This window comes from Xenopus tropicalis, chromosome 5 (assembly GCF_000004195.4).
Source record: "Xenopus tropicalis strain Nigerian chromosome 5, UCB_Xtro_10.0, whole genome shotgun sequence".
Taxonomy (NCBI): Eukaryota; Metazoa; Chordata; class Amphibia; order Anura; family Pipidae; genus Xenopus; species Xenopus tropicalis.
In genome coordinates, this window is record NC_030681.2 from 122,183,505 (window position 1) to 122,200,083 (window position 16,579).

General features: G+C 38.7%; 1 protein-coding gene across 5 annotated transcripts in view; it reads right to left on the reverse strand.

Moving 5' to 3' along the window:
* hltf (helicase-like transcription factor) overlaps positions 1-16,579 on the reverse strand; it is a 33,891-nt gene that overhangs the window by 12,635 nt on the left and 4,677 nt on the right. For 3 of the 5 annotated variants that reach the window (XR_004222717.1, XM_018094439.1, XM_004914362.3), the window contains exons 3-13: positions 16,141-16,307; positions 15,349-15,482; positions 10,196-10,296; positions 8,225-8,299; positions 5,912-6,103; positions 5,111-5,194; positions 4,007-4,061; positions 3,003-3,087; positions 2,685-2,764; positions 1,097-1,189; positions 776-873 (exon numbers count right to left, since the gene is read on the reverse strand). Coding sequence is in view for 4 of the 5 variants with exons in the window: in XM_018094439.1 (XP_017949928.1) it covers positions 776-873; positions 1,097-1,189; positions 2,685-2,764; positions 3,003-3,087; positions 4,007-4,061; positions 5,111-5,194; positions 5,912-6,103; positions 8,225-8,299; positions 10,196-10,296; positions 15,349-15,482; positions 16,141-16,307 (1,164 nt within the window). In the remaining variant the exon portion in view is untranslated. The remainder of the gene's footprint in view (positions 1-775; positions 874-1,096; positions 1,190-2,684; positions 2,765-3,002; positions 3,088-4,006; positions 4,062-5,110; positions 5,195-5,911; positions 6,104-8,224; positions 8,300-10,195; positions 10,297-15,348; positions 15,483-16,140; positions 16,308-16,579) is intronic. The other 2 variants (XM_002937336.4, XM_018094440.1) reach the window with 2 other exon arrangements.

Sequence of the window (16,579 nt, forward strand, 5' to 3'; positions counted from 1 at the left end):
AAGTCTGCCTCCGACCGCAGCAAGATCTCCATGAGGATAGTCATGCTGTTGAGGTCTTATCTGCTCTGCCAGGAGTATTTGGGACGGCCTTCAAAGCGAGGCTTGAAGGAGTTTTGGGATAAATAATCCCTAGAGGATGATGCCTTTGAAGATCGTTAGCAAAAGAAATGTCCACAAACGAAAAGAGGTATGATTATTTGGTTGTGGGAGGAGAGTGCTCTTTCCCGCGGTCGCCTGGCTGATGATCTTGTCCAATGAGATGCATCTGTGGAACGCATCGGATCCTGTTGGAGACCTCTGGGTCAACCCCTGTTGCCAGATTGAATCTGGCCGAAGAAAATTCAGATGAGTGAAGTTGATCTTGTCTCCTTGTGGGACACTAGAAAAAAATTGGTTAAGGCAAAAAGTGAAGGGGGGTATAGCAGCAGGGAGGAGGGGTTTCATCCTCTTCTTCCTCTTCTCGTGTCCTGCCTCCTGCTGGTAGATGCTATACCCCATGGTCCCTGTGTCCCACAGATGACTGTAAGAGAAATGTATACTCACCACGCTTCCATGATGAAGCTCTGCTCTGTGTGCATGCATCTGGCCTGACACAGTGACACAGTTAGGGGCATAGGGCCAGATTCTCAGCCTGTGTTTATTTTATGGTGTGGCACTAGCCTAACAAATTTAACAGTAGATATTTCATACAAGGACAGAAACCTATCCTTTAGTATATATATTTAGTATATATATATATATATATATAAAGCCATGGAATATAGGAAATACATACAATCCAGTTACTTAGAACAGATAATGGACATATTATAAGTGTTGTTCTTCGTTGTCCTTCTGGTCCAGCCTTTGAAATGGACTGTGAAACTGTGACCCCTAAGAAAGGGAAAACGTATTAGCTGAATAAAACCTGTATGGAAGTCTTAGCATTAGCACTGATAATGAGGCTAACTATGAAATCGAATAGTCACACATTGAAGTATACTGGGAAAAAGGTTACAATGAGGTCATATATTATACAAATATGGAATCCTTTACTGGTACCGACATCTCATAATATGTTCCCTCATCAAATATGGATTTAGAATACAAGCTGTACCTTTTTTGTTTTTCTTTTTCCGCACTGCAGTTGGTAACCCAAAAAGAGCATTAGCAAACAGATCATCATCATGGAGAGTGCATTCGGCAGGAGCTGTATTGCAAAATAATTTTGTATACACAAAACAATATCTAGTGAATTTACTTACTACTAATAATCTTTTGTATGATGCTAAATTTTTTATACCTACAAAAAGTTTAAGGTCAAGCATTTCCCTCTGCTCTAGATTTATTACATTTTAGCTAAGGGCTGATTATCTGATCTGCCGTGTAATAAAGGGGGTTTATCTGAAGCTGGATTCTTTATAAATGAACTTTAAAATGACTGGAAGGCATGTACTGGTTTAATGATCTAAACTGTGTAACTCTGAGCCAAGAAATTAAAATGTCAGTCCAATCTGCATGCAGCATTTGTTTGAGCGTGGAGAGAGCTGCTGCCAACACTGTACAAATAGAAGTATAAATATGTTTAACAGTGTATGCTTTGAGTATAGTCACAAAGAGCACAGTAAACATGAAGTGCTGACAGGAGATGGAGAAAAAGCCTCATCAGTAGAAAGAGGTTAAACAAGGAACTTTTGAAAACAATTTTAGCAGCCAATGAAAACACGGAATACAAAGAACTTTTAACAGAACTGCTGTTAAATAAAAGCAATAGCTTAGGTATGTTATGTGATCTGTATAATTAAGAACGACCGCTTAAACCATATACACACATAATGGCAATGGCAGACTTCAGACACTTTAAGTTCCATATTTTTTAGTAGAATGAACATGTGGTGCCAAGGTGCCCAGTGCAGCCAATGATAGACTGATTGTGTCAGCACTTGTACAAACACCACAATTTACATTGAAGCCTATCAGCGGGTGCTTTGGACAGTTAAAACACGGCATTTAAAGTATCAGAATTAGCCCCACCTGCAATTGACCTAAAGGACCATTATAAACTGACTTTTTTAATGCAGAATTGTGCTTGATACAGTAACTTTCTGTGCAATATTAGTATCTTTCTGTGCAATCTTTGAGATTTTAGTCTTTGGCTGTCTGATCGGCCATGTCTCCAGCATCATGCTAGAACACTATGGCAACACCCAGTTCTGCCTTCTCAATATTTATATTTACTAAATTTTAATAATAACATGGGCAAGTAACATTGTTTCCTTCATTTGGGCTCTTCCTTGACTGCAGATGCACAAAGCACCTTCTAAGAAGGTGCACCAGCAGTTAAAATTCTCATTTTGGACACAGTGACTGCAATCTGATTGTAAATGGTCTATTAAAATTGGCCAAAGCCTGAGCAAGAATCAGCCACAGACGCTCACCAGAAAATACTGTAGGCAGTAGTCCCAAAATATATAGTCATATACTCTGTGTTAGTTTGTCATGTGTCATGTTTGTCATGATTTCAGGGTTAAAATAAAATCTGGCATTTGAAATTAGTGTCCTCAGGCAGAAAAGAACTGACTACCTTCTCCATCTTCCCCCCCCAAACCTTTACAAAACAACATGCTCTAACATAAAGTCTGTGGTTTTCTGTATAGCTTACCATTAAAGGTTATGTAACTGCTTTATTTTTTTTTTTAATTTACCTTTTACTTTTCTTGGAAGCCAAGCTTCATCCTCTTCAGAAGCACTACTGTACGTGTATTTAGTTTTTCTGGCTTTCTGCCTGACAAGAAAACAAATGTAAAAAAAAGAAAATTTACTCTCTACTACATTTTTCCACTTTCTGTTCCAGGGAGAAGTTTCAGTATGCGTCAGTACTTGTGTATGTATGACAAACCCCATGTTCTTCTTGTTATCCTGTGTTCAACAACAATATATAATTGTGCTCAAAGAATACGATTGCTTATTTTTATTTATTTAAATTTTTAAATGATTTACCACCTGCTTGCTCTATGAACTACCTTTTAGGACGACTGCTGGATGCTTCTTGGGACAAAGTCTCACTTTCCTTTCTGCTGTCTGTAGAAAGTTCAGTTTTCTTGGCTGCTTTAGAGGGAAACAAGATGTAGAAGGATGCTAAAAATATTCTGTAGATCCACTAAGAAGCTTTAAAAAGCTCCAAATTATGCAAATGCCATTTCCCATAGTGTCCTAGCTGTACAAACTACCTCATATCTACTGTTAAATTATCTAGCATAAAGAGATGAATAAACTAAAGCAATCCTCTTGTTTAATTATGTGTGCAGTGCGCAAAGTGTGTATCAGGAAGGATTAGACTATGCATTCTTGATAGTTTATCCATCAAAAAAGGAATAGAAATTATATACTGACCTTCAGTAAGTCTATTCTAAAACTTTATTTTAAGTGCTAATGAGCTGAACAGCAAATTCTGGTACAAGTATGGGACCCCTTATCCGTAAAACCCATTATCCAGAAAGTTCAGAATTACGGAAAGACCATCTCCCATAGACTCCACAGTAATCAAATAATTCACATTTTTAAAAATTGTTTCCTTTTTTCTGTAATAATAAAACAGTACCTTGTACTTGATCCCAACTAAAATATAATTAACCCTTATTGGAGGCAAAACAATCCTATTGGGTTTAATTACTGTTTAAATAATTTTCTTAGTAGACTTAAGGTAGGAGATCCGAATTACGGAAAGACCCCTTATCCAGAAAACCCCAGGTCCCAAGCATTCTGGATAACAGGTCCCATACCTGTAGATGTGTTGTGAATGTATGTGGACAGAAGGTAGAAGTAGCCTTCCATCTGATGTACACATCCTGCAATGTCAAAGCATATCAGCTGCATTCTGGCCACAGACCATTGTGCAGAATACCTGTAGTCACTGCATATTCAGAGCACATTAAATGTACTGAAGCTCAGGAGGAATGAAGTGGACTGTCTTATTTCTAATCTAATGAGTCCCATCACCACCCTGGCAACCCCCTTGAGACCTTACCTTTAAACTGTTTTTGTGACATATTAGACTTCAGCACATCACTTTCTGCGAGTTCCTGACAATAAAATAATTGTGCACAGTTCTTAGTAAGAAACAAAACATTCTGAATTCACATTTTGAAAACAAAAATGATCATGCATGATGTGAAAGAATATTCGTTTTAAATGTTGCTGACATTAGGTAAGAAGAAAGAACAAATAAAAATAAATAAATATCAAAGAATATTTGGGGGGAGGTGCACACATGCATATGAGTTTGTATACACACAGTTGGTATGATACTGGTTAAGTATCAACAATTTAAATTGGGAAATTCTGCACAGACCGCTCATTACTGGATAAACGATAAAGGGGTGGTTCGCCTTCACGTTAACTTTTACTATGTTATAGAATGGCCTATTCTTGGCAAAGTTTCAATTCGTCTTTGATTATTTTATAGTTTTTGAATTATTTGTCTTCCTCTGTTGAGTCCTTTCAGCTTTCAAACGCTGGCCCCAACAGACAAGTGTATAGGAAGGAGCCTCAAACTTAAGGCAAAATGTGTCAGAGTTAGTTTAAAAATAACCTTTAAAGGAGAATGCAAATCAAAATGTAAAAAGCATACTGCCCAATAGTCCTCCTATTGTTTAGTAAAAACCCCACACTTTTGGCTCACCTAATCAAATATTTACTCAGTCACACTTACTTCACATTTTCTTGAATAGGCAGCCATCTCTAAAAAGGTATTCTCCCTTCCTTTCCCTCCTTGCTTCATACTGCACATGTGTTTCATTCCCTCCCCCCCTCCCCTCTGCCAGATCCGCTTCTGATTGGCTGGTGGGCATGTGTAGCTCAGAACAGGAGACAGGATCAAGTTACACACATGCTCAGAGAATAGGAAGGCTGCCGCTGGCAGCCTACAGGAAGGGAAGAGAGATTTCAGTGATGTCACTGGAGTCTTCACACTGGTGTAGGCTGCCAGCACCATATCTCAGAGAAGCAAGCAGGGATCTGGGAATTTAGATATGCAGTAAGTACTTAAAAAGAATGCCTTTAGACTTACTTTTAATTTATATTAACCTTTCATTGTCCTTTAATATAAAAATTCAGTACATAAAATACTCACTTGCTTCTTAATTTTTTTAGTTGGAAATGGCCGACCATCATAAAAGTTGGTAAGGATAAGAGCAATGACTGACAGAGTTTTACCCTACAATGACAAAAAAATCTATTTATCTATGATGATATATCATGATGAAGAAGGCAATGCAAACTAACAAAGGCAAAAAAGCCTTTGTAATTAAGTGAGCACTTTAAGAAAGCATGTTAGACACTTAAAACCTTGCACTTCTACTCTGCTTTATAGTTCCATGACTTTATAATAAGGACTACTTCTCCAACTGCTTTTTCTACTGCATTAGAATCAGATGCTGTCCAGAAGGGATTAAAAATATTGAAATCTGAAAGCACAGAAATATGACTGTCTAACAAAAGTAAACTTGCACAATCTTATTTGACATGAAATTGACTAGTACACTTATCAAGGTGACATTGCAAAGATAAGAAAATGCTATGCAAAGTAAAATAAATCCATACAAATTAGGGATGCACCGAATCCAGGATTTGGTTCAAATCCATGCCTCTGGCCGAACCGAATCCTAAAAATCACATGATTTTTTGTCATGTAACACGGATGTTGAAAATTTTTCCCATTTTCCCAGATTTAACCATCCAAAATCTAATTAGCATATGCTAATTAGGATTCAGATTTGGTTCGGTATTTGGCCGAATCCATTATGAAGGGTTCAGATGAATCCAAAAAAGTGGATTTGGTGTATTACTAATGCAACTAATGAAACTCTTTCAATATTTATCTAGTTTTAACTTGGAATAGGATCAAGTGGGATTTGAGTGATGAAATGCATACCAGGCCCATGTCATCTGCCAAAATCCCTCCTCTGACATTCTCTGGCTTTTGCTTTTCTGCAAAATTGGTCAGAGTATTGTAATATAGATGATTTCTCTCTTCCCAGAAAGGAGGCAATTCTTCAGTGTTTTCACGTGAAACCATCCAAGACAATGCTTGCTTTTGGTGAGAAAGCAGTTGTGTTCCTATGGTCTGTCAGAAAATAAAAAACACACTGAAAGAGAATCTGCTATGACAGATGATTTCACCAAAACTGTTAAGGATATATATAGAACAAAGTTTTAACACTTTAAGGGGTGAGAATATGCTGGAAATGTTTAATTAGCAAAATTAGTACAGGCAATTCCCTTTACATTACACATCTATTAGAGTGTTGATGGTGACTGGCAGCTATACAATGTACAATGTGAAGTCAGTGATAGGGATATTAAACTGTAAGCTCTATTGGGTCAGGAACAGATGTGCACAATAAATAAAACTGTGGAATATGTAGGTGCTCTATAAAGAATAATAATAAATAGCTTGAGTAAGAGTTGCCTCCTTCCTCTCAGTACTGGGCCAAGCACCCCCTCCTTCCCGCATTCCCCCACTTTGCAATAAATTTCTCTGCTGCCCTGCCACCAACAAGTCGCAACAAATAGAGTAAAGTGGGTGGAAGTAGTGGCGAGGGGCTCAGGGGGTGGAAATAGTGACAAACAGCTTGGGGAAGGAGCACAAAAAGCATAGAAGGGCTGCACTGGTGAGGAGCTATAGAAGGGCCAGAACTCAGGGTAGGCAGGCAGAAGAGGTGTGCGCCTAGCGCCTCACTACCATTGCACCCTAGACACATGCCTTTTCTGCCTATCCCTAGTTCTGGCCCTGATTTCTCTACACTCCTTCCTATACACGGCAAAAGCCACTGCTATGTCATCTTCACAGTGCCTACCTACCAGACACCTGCATTCCATTTGTTCTCTCTGAAAAGAGAAAAGCATTAAACAACAGATACCTGTAACCCGATTTGTAAATTCATTAGTGATGTTTTAAATGGCTAAATCCTTAGTGTTGGGCATAGGTGTTTTCTATGTTCTGAACTTGAGGCCTTGATGAAAATAGGTCAACAATTACCTTCTTAAAAAATTTGACAGGAAATATGGAAGAAGAAACCAAAATCTCTTTTTAAATGCTATAGCATCGATCCCTAGAGAGCCAGCCTTTATGTTTAGGGATGCACTGAATCCAGGATTCAGTGTGGTATTTGGCCAAGGTTCAACCTTTTTCAGCAGGATTCTGAACTGGCAGAATCTAACCAGTTCGTAATCTTTAAAATAATGTGCCTTTTTGTCACATAAACGCGGAAGTTGAAAACTTGTTGTGTGGTTTTTTTTTGTTACTATCCTTAACCTAATTTACATATGCAGATTTGGATTTGTTTCGGTATTCAGCTAAATCTTTCGCAAAGGATTCAGGGTTTGGCCAGATCCTAAAATAGTGGATTCAGTGCATCCCTAATTATGTTAGAGATTAATTTCTTTATTCAGGTATCAGTCTAATTGCCAGAAATAGAAGCACACTAGTAACAATCATCACAACACAGTGCAGCAAGGAAAAAGCAATTGTAGCAGATGTGCATGATGTCAGGTACTTAGATCAGACTTTAGAAACAATGCAGCAATCAGGGGGTATTTAAAAAAAGAAAAAAAACCAAATCACTAATATATTCGCCAACCAAAGTGCGGGCTTTATTAGCCCACACCTCTGGTAGAGTAAGCTATTTAGGGTGATAGAGGCCCTTTAATGTGATATGGACACTAAAAGCTACTCTTCAAAATATGAATGTACATAAAAATGTACCTATAGGTCATGTTGATCGTTTTAGGCTGATAGAGCTACTTTTGTAAGCAATTGTTACTTTAAGTTCCTAAACCTGATGGTTTTGCCAGCCTGCCTGTCCCTTTTCAACCTATCAGCTGGAGTTTTTAATGCTAACGGATTTTTGAATGTGTAATGTAAAAGCATTGGGAAAATATTTTTATTGCAAAAGTATAGAGCAAGCAAAAACAGTGTTATAATTAAAATAGTTATAGTTATTAGTATAAATAGTTGTAAAACGGGTTTAATTTCTAATGTCAGTATCTCTTTGAAGGGTATCAGAACCATCTTCTATGCAGGGTCAAAAGAAAACCATAGCATGTCTCAAGACCCCACTAAAAAAACAGGTAATTTCTTACAATTTTGCAGCAAAAGGAATAAAAGTAATCAACTTTTCTATGTCCATTAAATAACAATACAAATAAAATAATAATAATACAAACAAAAACAAGATTAAGTTACCTCTGCAGGTTCTAGCTCTTGTGTTTTGTCATCTTCCTTTAAATCTTCAAACAATTTGTCAAATTCAGTTTTTAACTAGGACAAAACAGTGTTAATGAGTAAAATTTAGCAGAAACATTTTTAATGTAATCAGTCACTTTCAGCTATATTAAATATACAGGTATTCACATATTTTCTTCTGCCAGGAAATTATTAAACAGATATTAGAAAAGTAAAACTGCAGTAAAAAAATGATCTGCAGTTTTGTGCCTTCATATGTTCATGGAACTCCTTAGTGAGTACATAATCACCTATGACAGTAGTTACTTCATATACATTTATAGCAATTTTAGAGGGTACTTTCCTAATGATTGACTTGGAAGCCATTCTTCATATAAACCAACCAATCTAGGCACTGTGGTTACAGACAAACTATTTTTGTTTCCCTTAAATATAAAGCTACTTATTCCACTGCTGCAATAACCGCAAATCTTCTTAAAAGACTGATGGAATGCTGATGGTGGAACCGTCTTCCATTCAAATTTAGCACACAACTTTAAAACCTGCATTAGTGCAGTAACCCACCCTTTTGCTTTTGTTGTGCTACCTGCAACTGGCTGAACAAAACTAATCACTGTTGGTTGCTCTAGATCATATGTGTCAAACTCACGGCCCGCGGGCCACATCCGGGATGTAATTCTATCTGGCCCGGGGGATCATTTTATTATTAGATTGGTAGCAGCTCAGCCCCCCTAGACTGCATACCACTAAATCACATTAATAAATTATTTGTTTCTTACAACCGCTTTAGTGACACGCGGTACCTGTGAACGCTTACTGATTTTACTTGCTCGTTATGACCTACTGACAGTAAGCGCTTACTGAACGCTTACTGTCAGTAGGTCATAACGAGCAAGTAAATCAGTAAGCGTTCACAGGTACCGCGTGTCACTAAAGCGGTTGTAAGAAACAAATAATTTATTAATGTGATTTAGTGGTGCGCAGTCTAGGGGGGCTGAGCTCAGTGGCTCGCACCCCCCCCCCGTGGACGTTTGGGGCTGCACTCAGGAGGACGTGCGCACCTCACCCCCCCTGTACTGCGTTGAGTGTGGTGCACATGTGGTGCGCGCCAGCTCGTTACAGTCATTTGATAGGAATTGCTTTGCAGGAGTTAGATGGGAAAGTGAATTGCTGTGGAAATGAAAGGTGTGCTCCTCTCCCTCTCCCTGTACCCCTACATTCCCCCCACCTCTGCAAGTGTGCTCTCTCTCTGTACCCCTACATTCCCCCCACCTCTGTAAGTGTACTCTCTCCCTGTACCCCTACATATCCCCCACCTCTGTAAGTGTGCTCTCTCCGTGTACCCCTACATTCCCCCCACCTCTGTAAGTGTACTCTCTCCCTGTACCCCTACATAACCCCACCTCTGTAAGTGTGCTCTCTCCCTGTACCCCTACATTCCCCCCACCTCTGTAAGTGTACTCTCTCCCTGTACCCTGTTGATAAAAAAAGATGCCAGGTGCCCAGTTCTAATAAAATTACATAAGAGCAAAGACAACTGAATTTTAGTGTGTTCAATAAATGTTTATCCTGTTCGGCCCGCGACCTAAAGTGTGTTTTGGTTTTCGGCCCCCTGTGCAATTGAGTTTGACTCCCCTGCTCTAGGTTCTTTTCCAAGTGCAAATTTAGCCAGTGTTGGCAAAAAAAAGTCCAACTACCAACAATGTACCATGTGATTAACACTCAAGTTCTGGCAGGTTCTACTTTAGCAGGGGGAAGCATTAAAGATGCTCCCATTGGATACAATGACCTGCAAGAATTTGTTTCCTTAAATTCCAGACTGACAGCCTACAAACAATGAACACCTTGAATACATGTACCAGGCACATTAGCTGTATGGTATTGCAGAAGTAACACACATATCATCACATCTCCATTATTTCTCATCATTCAATTAGGACACTTTTTACTCAACCAAGTTGAAATACTAACTTGTTCAGTAGTCATTTGCACAGCTGGAAGAATTGGAGCCCTATAACTAGGTCCAGCTCTCTCGGACTTGGACTTTGCGGATCCATGACCAAGTTGTAAGCCTTATAATACAAAACAATATATAAATCAAAAACAAATAGCAATAAAATAATAGTTTGTGTGCCTATTTATACAGTGGCAACAATGACAGTGTAAAAACTGCCCCCTACTCCAGTTGTCAGGTTGCCCAAATTATGTAGCCAGATCCAAGGAGAGGGGATTCCATGGGTTCCACAAAACTGTTTGGTTTTCTACCTTATCAAATGCTGGTTTGTCCTGTTTCTGTCTGTAGTTGCAGGTAAGGAAGGTGAGGACAAATCTGAGGTTTATAAGCAGATAAAGTGGAGGAAGGGGAAAGAACATAGATTCTCTCAATAACATGAAAATGAGGCCTCCTTTAACCTTTTTATTTGGATCTTCATTGACATAAAAGCTTTAACAGGGTTTTTCTAAATCAACGTTAGTGTCTGAACATCACTTGGGGACAGATTTATATATTATTATATATTTAAAGTGTGAAATTAGAGCTCACCGCCGAAAAATTCACCTACTCTTTATTTATTTCTATGGGATCTTAAGAAGTGTATTTATCAATGGGTGAAAGTTAAAGTTCACTCTTTGATTAATATACTATTAAAAATTCCATAGGAATGAATAGATATTGAGTGCATTTTTCTGTGGTAAGCTCTAAGTTCACACTTGATAAATCTGCCCCTTAGTCTACTCTAACAGATGACTTTTTTTAGGAATCAAATCCCCCATTTCCCACCCCTTCTTAGGAAGGCAAAGTTACTTGTTCCATGTTTAAGTCCCTCTGCTTTCCACTCTTCAACATCCAGTTTTGCTATTCTTTGTGTGTTTTTATTTTGTGCACTTTATTACATATGGGCTCCTTTATCCTAGGTATTTTTGAATTTGAGTAATTTGGGTAAACTTCCTGCATACCACAGTGAAAGTGTCTGGCTACAACCGAACAGTTTCCATGAAAGGGAACCTGTATGAGATGGATACACTCATTACAGCTTTCCTTCAGCACAACAACTGACAACTTTGTAAGTGCCAGAAAGCCTGCAAATAATTGGATTATCACAGGCACTCAGAATTTACAGGGTTAATCAACTGCTCTGCTGACAGTAAGCTGCTTTCAGTAAGAGCCTGCTGGATTTAGATGTGTTCAATACCTCCAGGTGACATTTAGTCACTGATATGTAATAAACAAATACAATTCAAATACTTAAATAGTAATTTGAGTTATTTTTGTCCAGGACCAGTAATCATTAGCAACCAATCAGCAGGTAGAATTTACTGGTCACCTGTTTGAATGCTAACATCTTATTGGTCACTACAATTTACTGCTACTGGGAAAACTTAGTGCAATTTATTACATATTTGTTATTTGAAGTTATTATTATAATAAACACATTTGTTTTAATAAAACACACCCAGACTACTGCTCGCACAATATTCTGGATTATGAATACACCAAATATTGAGACAACCTATTTGTAAATACTAACATATTTTTTTTACTAATATTTGTGAGTATGAAATCTGGTATTTATGTACAGTTTTTAATTAAAGTGTAGCCTGAACTGCACAATAATAGAATGGACAGGGATCAATAATATATTAAGCTATAAATACAAAATACAATAACATTCAATACTAAGGAGGTTATGTAATAAAAGGCACTAATGTTGTCCAGGATCAGTAACCATTAGCAACCAATCAGCAGGTAGAACTTACTAGTCACCTGTTTGAAAGCTAACATCTAATTGGTCGCTACAGTTTACTGCTACTGGGCAAACTTAGTGCCTTTTATTACATATGGGGTAAGTGAAGTAAGAAACAGTAGGAAGGAAGGAACAGTAACTAATTGCAGTATGGCATAGTTGCCATGCACTGGTACAACTGGTGTTTTTACCTCAGAAACATTACTACTATAGTTTATATAAACAAAGCTGCTGTGTAGCCATGGGGACAGCCATTCTAAAAAGAAAAGGCACAGGTTACATAGCACAGCGTTTTTCAACCGCTGTTCCGCGGCACACTAGTGTGCCGCGAGATGTTGCCTGGTGTGCTGTAGGCAGGGCCGCAATTTTTACCCTGTCATTGGTTGCGCCCCGTGTGTACGGGTGACGTCAGTACGCACGGGGCGCAACGTTATAAAAGGGCCTGTGTGCGGTCGCGTGTAGGCAAAAGTGCAGAGGCGGCGCGCGTGAGGGGAAGATGCTGCTGAAGCCGCCGAAGAGTAAAATGCTGCTGGGCACCAATGTATTAGGGGGGGCCCACGGGGCACACTGACTTATGGGGGCACTGCTGCTGGGCACCAATGTACTAGGGGGGCTGGCTCTTGGCACCAATGTACTGGGGGGCACTGCTGCTGGGCACCAATGTACTAGGGGGGCACTGCTCTTGGCACCAATGTACTAGGGGGGCACTGCTGCTGGGCACCAATGTACTAGTGGGGCACTGCTCTTGGCACCAATGTACTACGGGGGCACTGCTGCTGGGCACCAGTGTACTAGGGGGGCACTGCTCTTGGCACCAATGTACTAGGGGGGCACTGCTGCTGGGCACCAATGTACTAGGGGGGCACTGCTCTTGGCACCAATGTACTAGGGGGGCACTGCTGCTGGGCACCAGTGTACTAGGGGGGCACTGCTGCTGGGCACAGAGTTAAATTTTTTAACATTTTCTAATGGTGGTGTGCCTCGTGATTTTTTTCATGAAACAAGTGTGCCTTTGCCCAAAAAAGGTTGAAAAACACTGACATAGCAGATAACAGATAAAACACAATTGTATTTTATAGGGCTTATCTGTTCTCTGCTATGTAACCTGTGCCCTTTTCCAGCTTAAATGGCTGCCCCCATGGATACACAGCAGCTTTTTTATTTCATATAAACTATAGTAGTGTTTCTGAAGCAAATACACAACTTTTACCAGTGCAGGGCAACAGTACATTATATTTTAATTACTTTAAAACACTTTTTTAGTGTTACTGTTCCTTAAAGAGACAAGAGGATGAATGTCTCTGCCCCATGCAGTTTACAATATAAGCAGGTAAGTAACTGACACAAAGAGAACAAATTTACAGTGGCTTACGGCAGGTGTAGGGAACCTATGGCTCGGGAGCCAGATGTGGCTCTTTTGATGGCTGCATCTGGCTCGCTGTCAAATCTTTAATAAAAAAAAATAACGGGGGCGTGGCCTGCGTTTGCCAGATAGAAGACGTGTTCTAAGCCTTGGAACACGTCTTCTATCCACCAAACGCAGGCCACGCCCTCCTCCACATCGCATCCGCTTCCGGCATCCTTAGGACCCACCATACCTTAACCCGCAGCATCCACGGGCAAACATATTGTATGGCTCTCACGGAATTACATTTTAAAATATGTAGTGTTCATGGCTCGCTCAGCCAAAAAGGTTCCCGACCCCTGGGCTAAGGCATTGGAATCCAAGTACCAACGTTAGGTCAGATGTCATGTTAGTGATTAAAGAAGAGTGAATCTGTCCCATTTAGCCGAAAAATCTGGGAAACTGTGGAAGAATTTGCAAAATGCATTAAAGTCAACAGGCATTTTCTCACACCTTTTTTTTTTTACGCAAAATAAATTTAAGTCATGGGTGTTTCTCTTAAATTTTTTTTCTCACGCCAAATGCATTGAAGTGAATGAGCAATTTTTCTTGAGTCTTTTGGGGGGAACATTTTTGCAGTGGAATTTTGCCATGGTTCACTTACGGTAAAAAGTGGAATTTCACCAAAAATCCATGCCTAGTGAAAAAAATTACTCATCACTCATCAGTGGTCCAAGAGCTGGTCTTTAATTTTAGCTCTGAAGAGACTGAAGGAGGAGTAAAGGAGGCCATACACCATAAGATATGCTCATTTAGAAGGTCGCCAAATGAGTGGATCTTGCCACTGATATTGGAGTAAATAAAACATGTGGCCCAACAGCCAGAAAATTAAACTTGCCCAATTCACATCTGGCCAATTATAGGGAAGATATCGTTGAGATAGGCCTGTTGGGGGTCCCCATATATGGGTAGATAAGCTGCTAAATCACTCTGAAGGCCCCAAATCTGTAGCTGAAATCTGCCCCTGTACATTAATGGAATTTCAAAGGTAAGGAGAAGCAAGATAGACAGGTTTAAGATGGGAAACAGCAAAGTAGGTGAGTGGTGTGACCAGACGGTGACTCTGAGAAGAAAAAATATAAGAAGAAAAAATCTTTCCCTATTCAGAATTATCTATTTTAAATGTAAATGCCTTATAAAGGTGTAGTTGAACTATAACAAAGATTGAACAAAAAGGCAAATCTCACAAGGTCTTTTTAATTATCTGTCTGAAAATCTAATGTGTTTTTCCACCAAAATCTGCTATGTGAAACAGTGTAATTTAGAAATAGAAAGTACACCATAAAAATCATGTCAGTATCCCTTTAAATACAGGTAAGTGGATAGAATAAGTAACACACTTGGGGTTATGTAATAAAATGCACTAAGTTTGCCCAGAAGCAGTAACCCATAGCAACAAATCAGCAGATAGAATTTACTGGTCACCTGTTTGAAAGCAAACATCTTATTGGATTTACTGCTACTGGGCAAACTTATATTACATATCGGGGAAAACAATGGTGGAGATATCCCAGAGAAAAACTCCCTAGGGATACCACCTAGCTGGAGGAGTCAGGACACCTAAGACTGTGGTCTCAAACATACCTTCCCTATATCTCAATGATAAGGCTAATTACTATATAAACAGAGGATATTTAAGAAGGATTCTTAGAAATATAAAATGTGGAATAACCAGCTAAAAAGCCAAATGCACACACACAGATGTCTACTGTTGCCCTAATTTTAACCTCAGCGTCTGGTTAAAGCTTGAATATATTAAAAAGAGATTTAAAAGTTTTAGAAAATGCATGATGCATGTTTTGCCAAAACACTATCAAAGAAACAAATGGATTTTCATTTCAATGGAAATTTCATAAATGTGGGGTCATGACATGATTTAATGTAATAATAATAAAATGATTCTTATTATTACTATTATAAATAAAGATATGATGATCAGGAAGCCAGCTATTTCCTTAGCATTTACCAATACTCACTGTTTGGAATGGGGCCAAGTCTGAAGCCATATTTCATCATGTGATCTAAAACCGCCTGTTTATTTTCTGCTCTTCCCCAAAAGCTCAAATTTACAGGCATTGTAAAGGCATTTTGAGCACCGTAGGGAACCACCCTAAAACAACCAATAAAAAAAACCAAAACACAACATTCTATGATTACTGCTTTAAGGCCATGGCCATAAGCCAAATATAAACAGAAAGCTGCATGATAATATTACCCCGACATAGGGGAGGTTATTTTCAGAAAGAGTAATTCTTATGTTGTATATTTTACCAAAATCTGAAGAAACTCTGAAATGACATAAATTAATAAAGTGAATCCAGTATTTAGTTTAGTATTCAGACAAGTTCTCCAGTTTGGAATTTCAGCAGCTATCTGGCTTCTAGGGTCTAATATAACTTAGCAACTAGGCAGTGACTTGAATAAGAGACTGAAATATGAATCATAGGTGGCTTGTATAGAAAGAGAAGAATTACAAATTAATTATGACAATAAAATTGTAGCCTAACAGTGCAAAAGTTTTTTAGCTGCCGCCAGTAACCACTATTTGAAAGATGAAAACAGGCAGAAGAGGAAGCAAATAATTCAGAATCTATGAAAAATAAAAAATGAAGACAAACTAAAAAGTTGCTAAGAATAGGCCATGCTATCACATGCTAAAATTAAAAATCTTTGAAAACTTTGAACTCAGATTTAAATATGCAAATTAAAGTTCATATGCAACAGATTCCCTGGCATTATTTTCACTTAACTCTGATTCAAGCACTCACCCTTCAATTTTTGCCATTTTCTGGTCCAAGATATGGGCCAACGCCGCAGCCAGTTCTTTCTTGATGTGGCCAACTTGCTCTCCATTGACATTATTAACTTTAACTGCATTTCTGTCATATTGATTGTTGGGCTCCCTTTGGAGGGCAACCATTTCATTATTATTAACCTGAAATAATAATGTGTTATTAAAAAAACATAGGTGATGCAGTCAAAAACACAAATTAGTATCTGTGTACATAGGGCTCCAACTTTTGGGCATGAGAAATACCCAAAATCATGCTTGCCACCTCACTGATTGCCATAGCCAGTACAAGCCTGAAAAGCTAATGCAAACTTGGCAGGAGAACATTTTGTTCTTAGAGGTTTTTTTTCTTTTTTTACAATAATATGCCTAAACCCCACTTAAAAAAAAGTATATATCTGCCTTGTAGTGTGGAA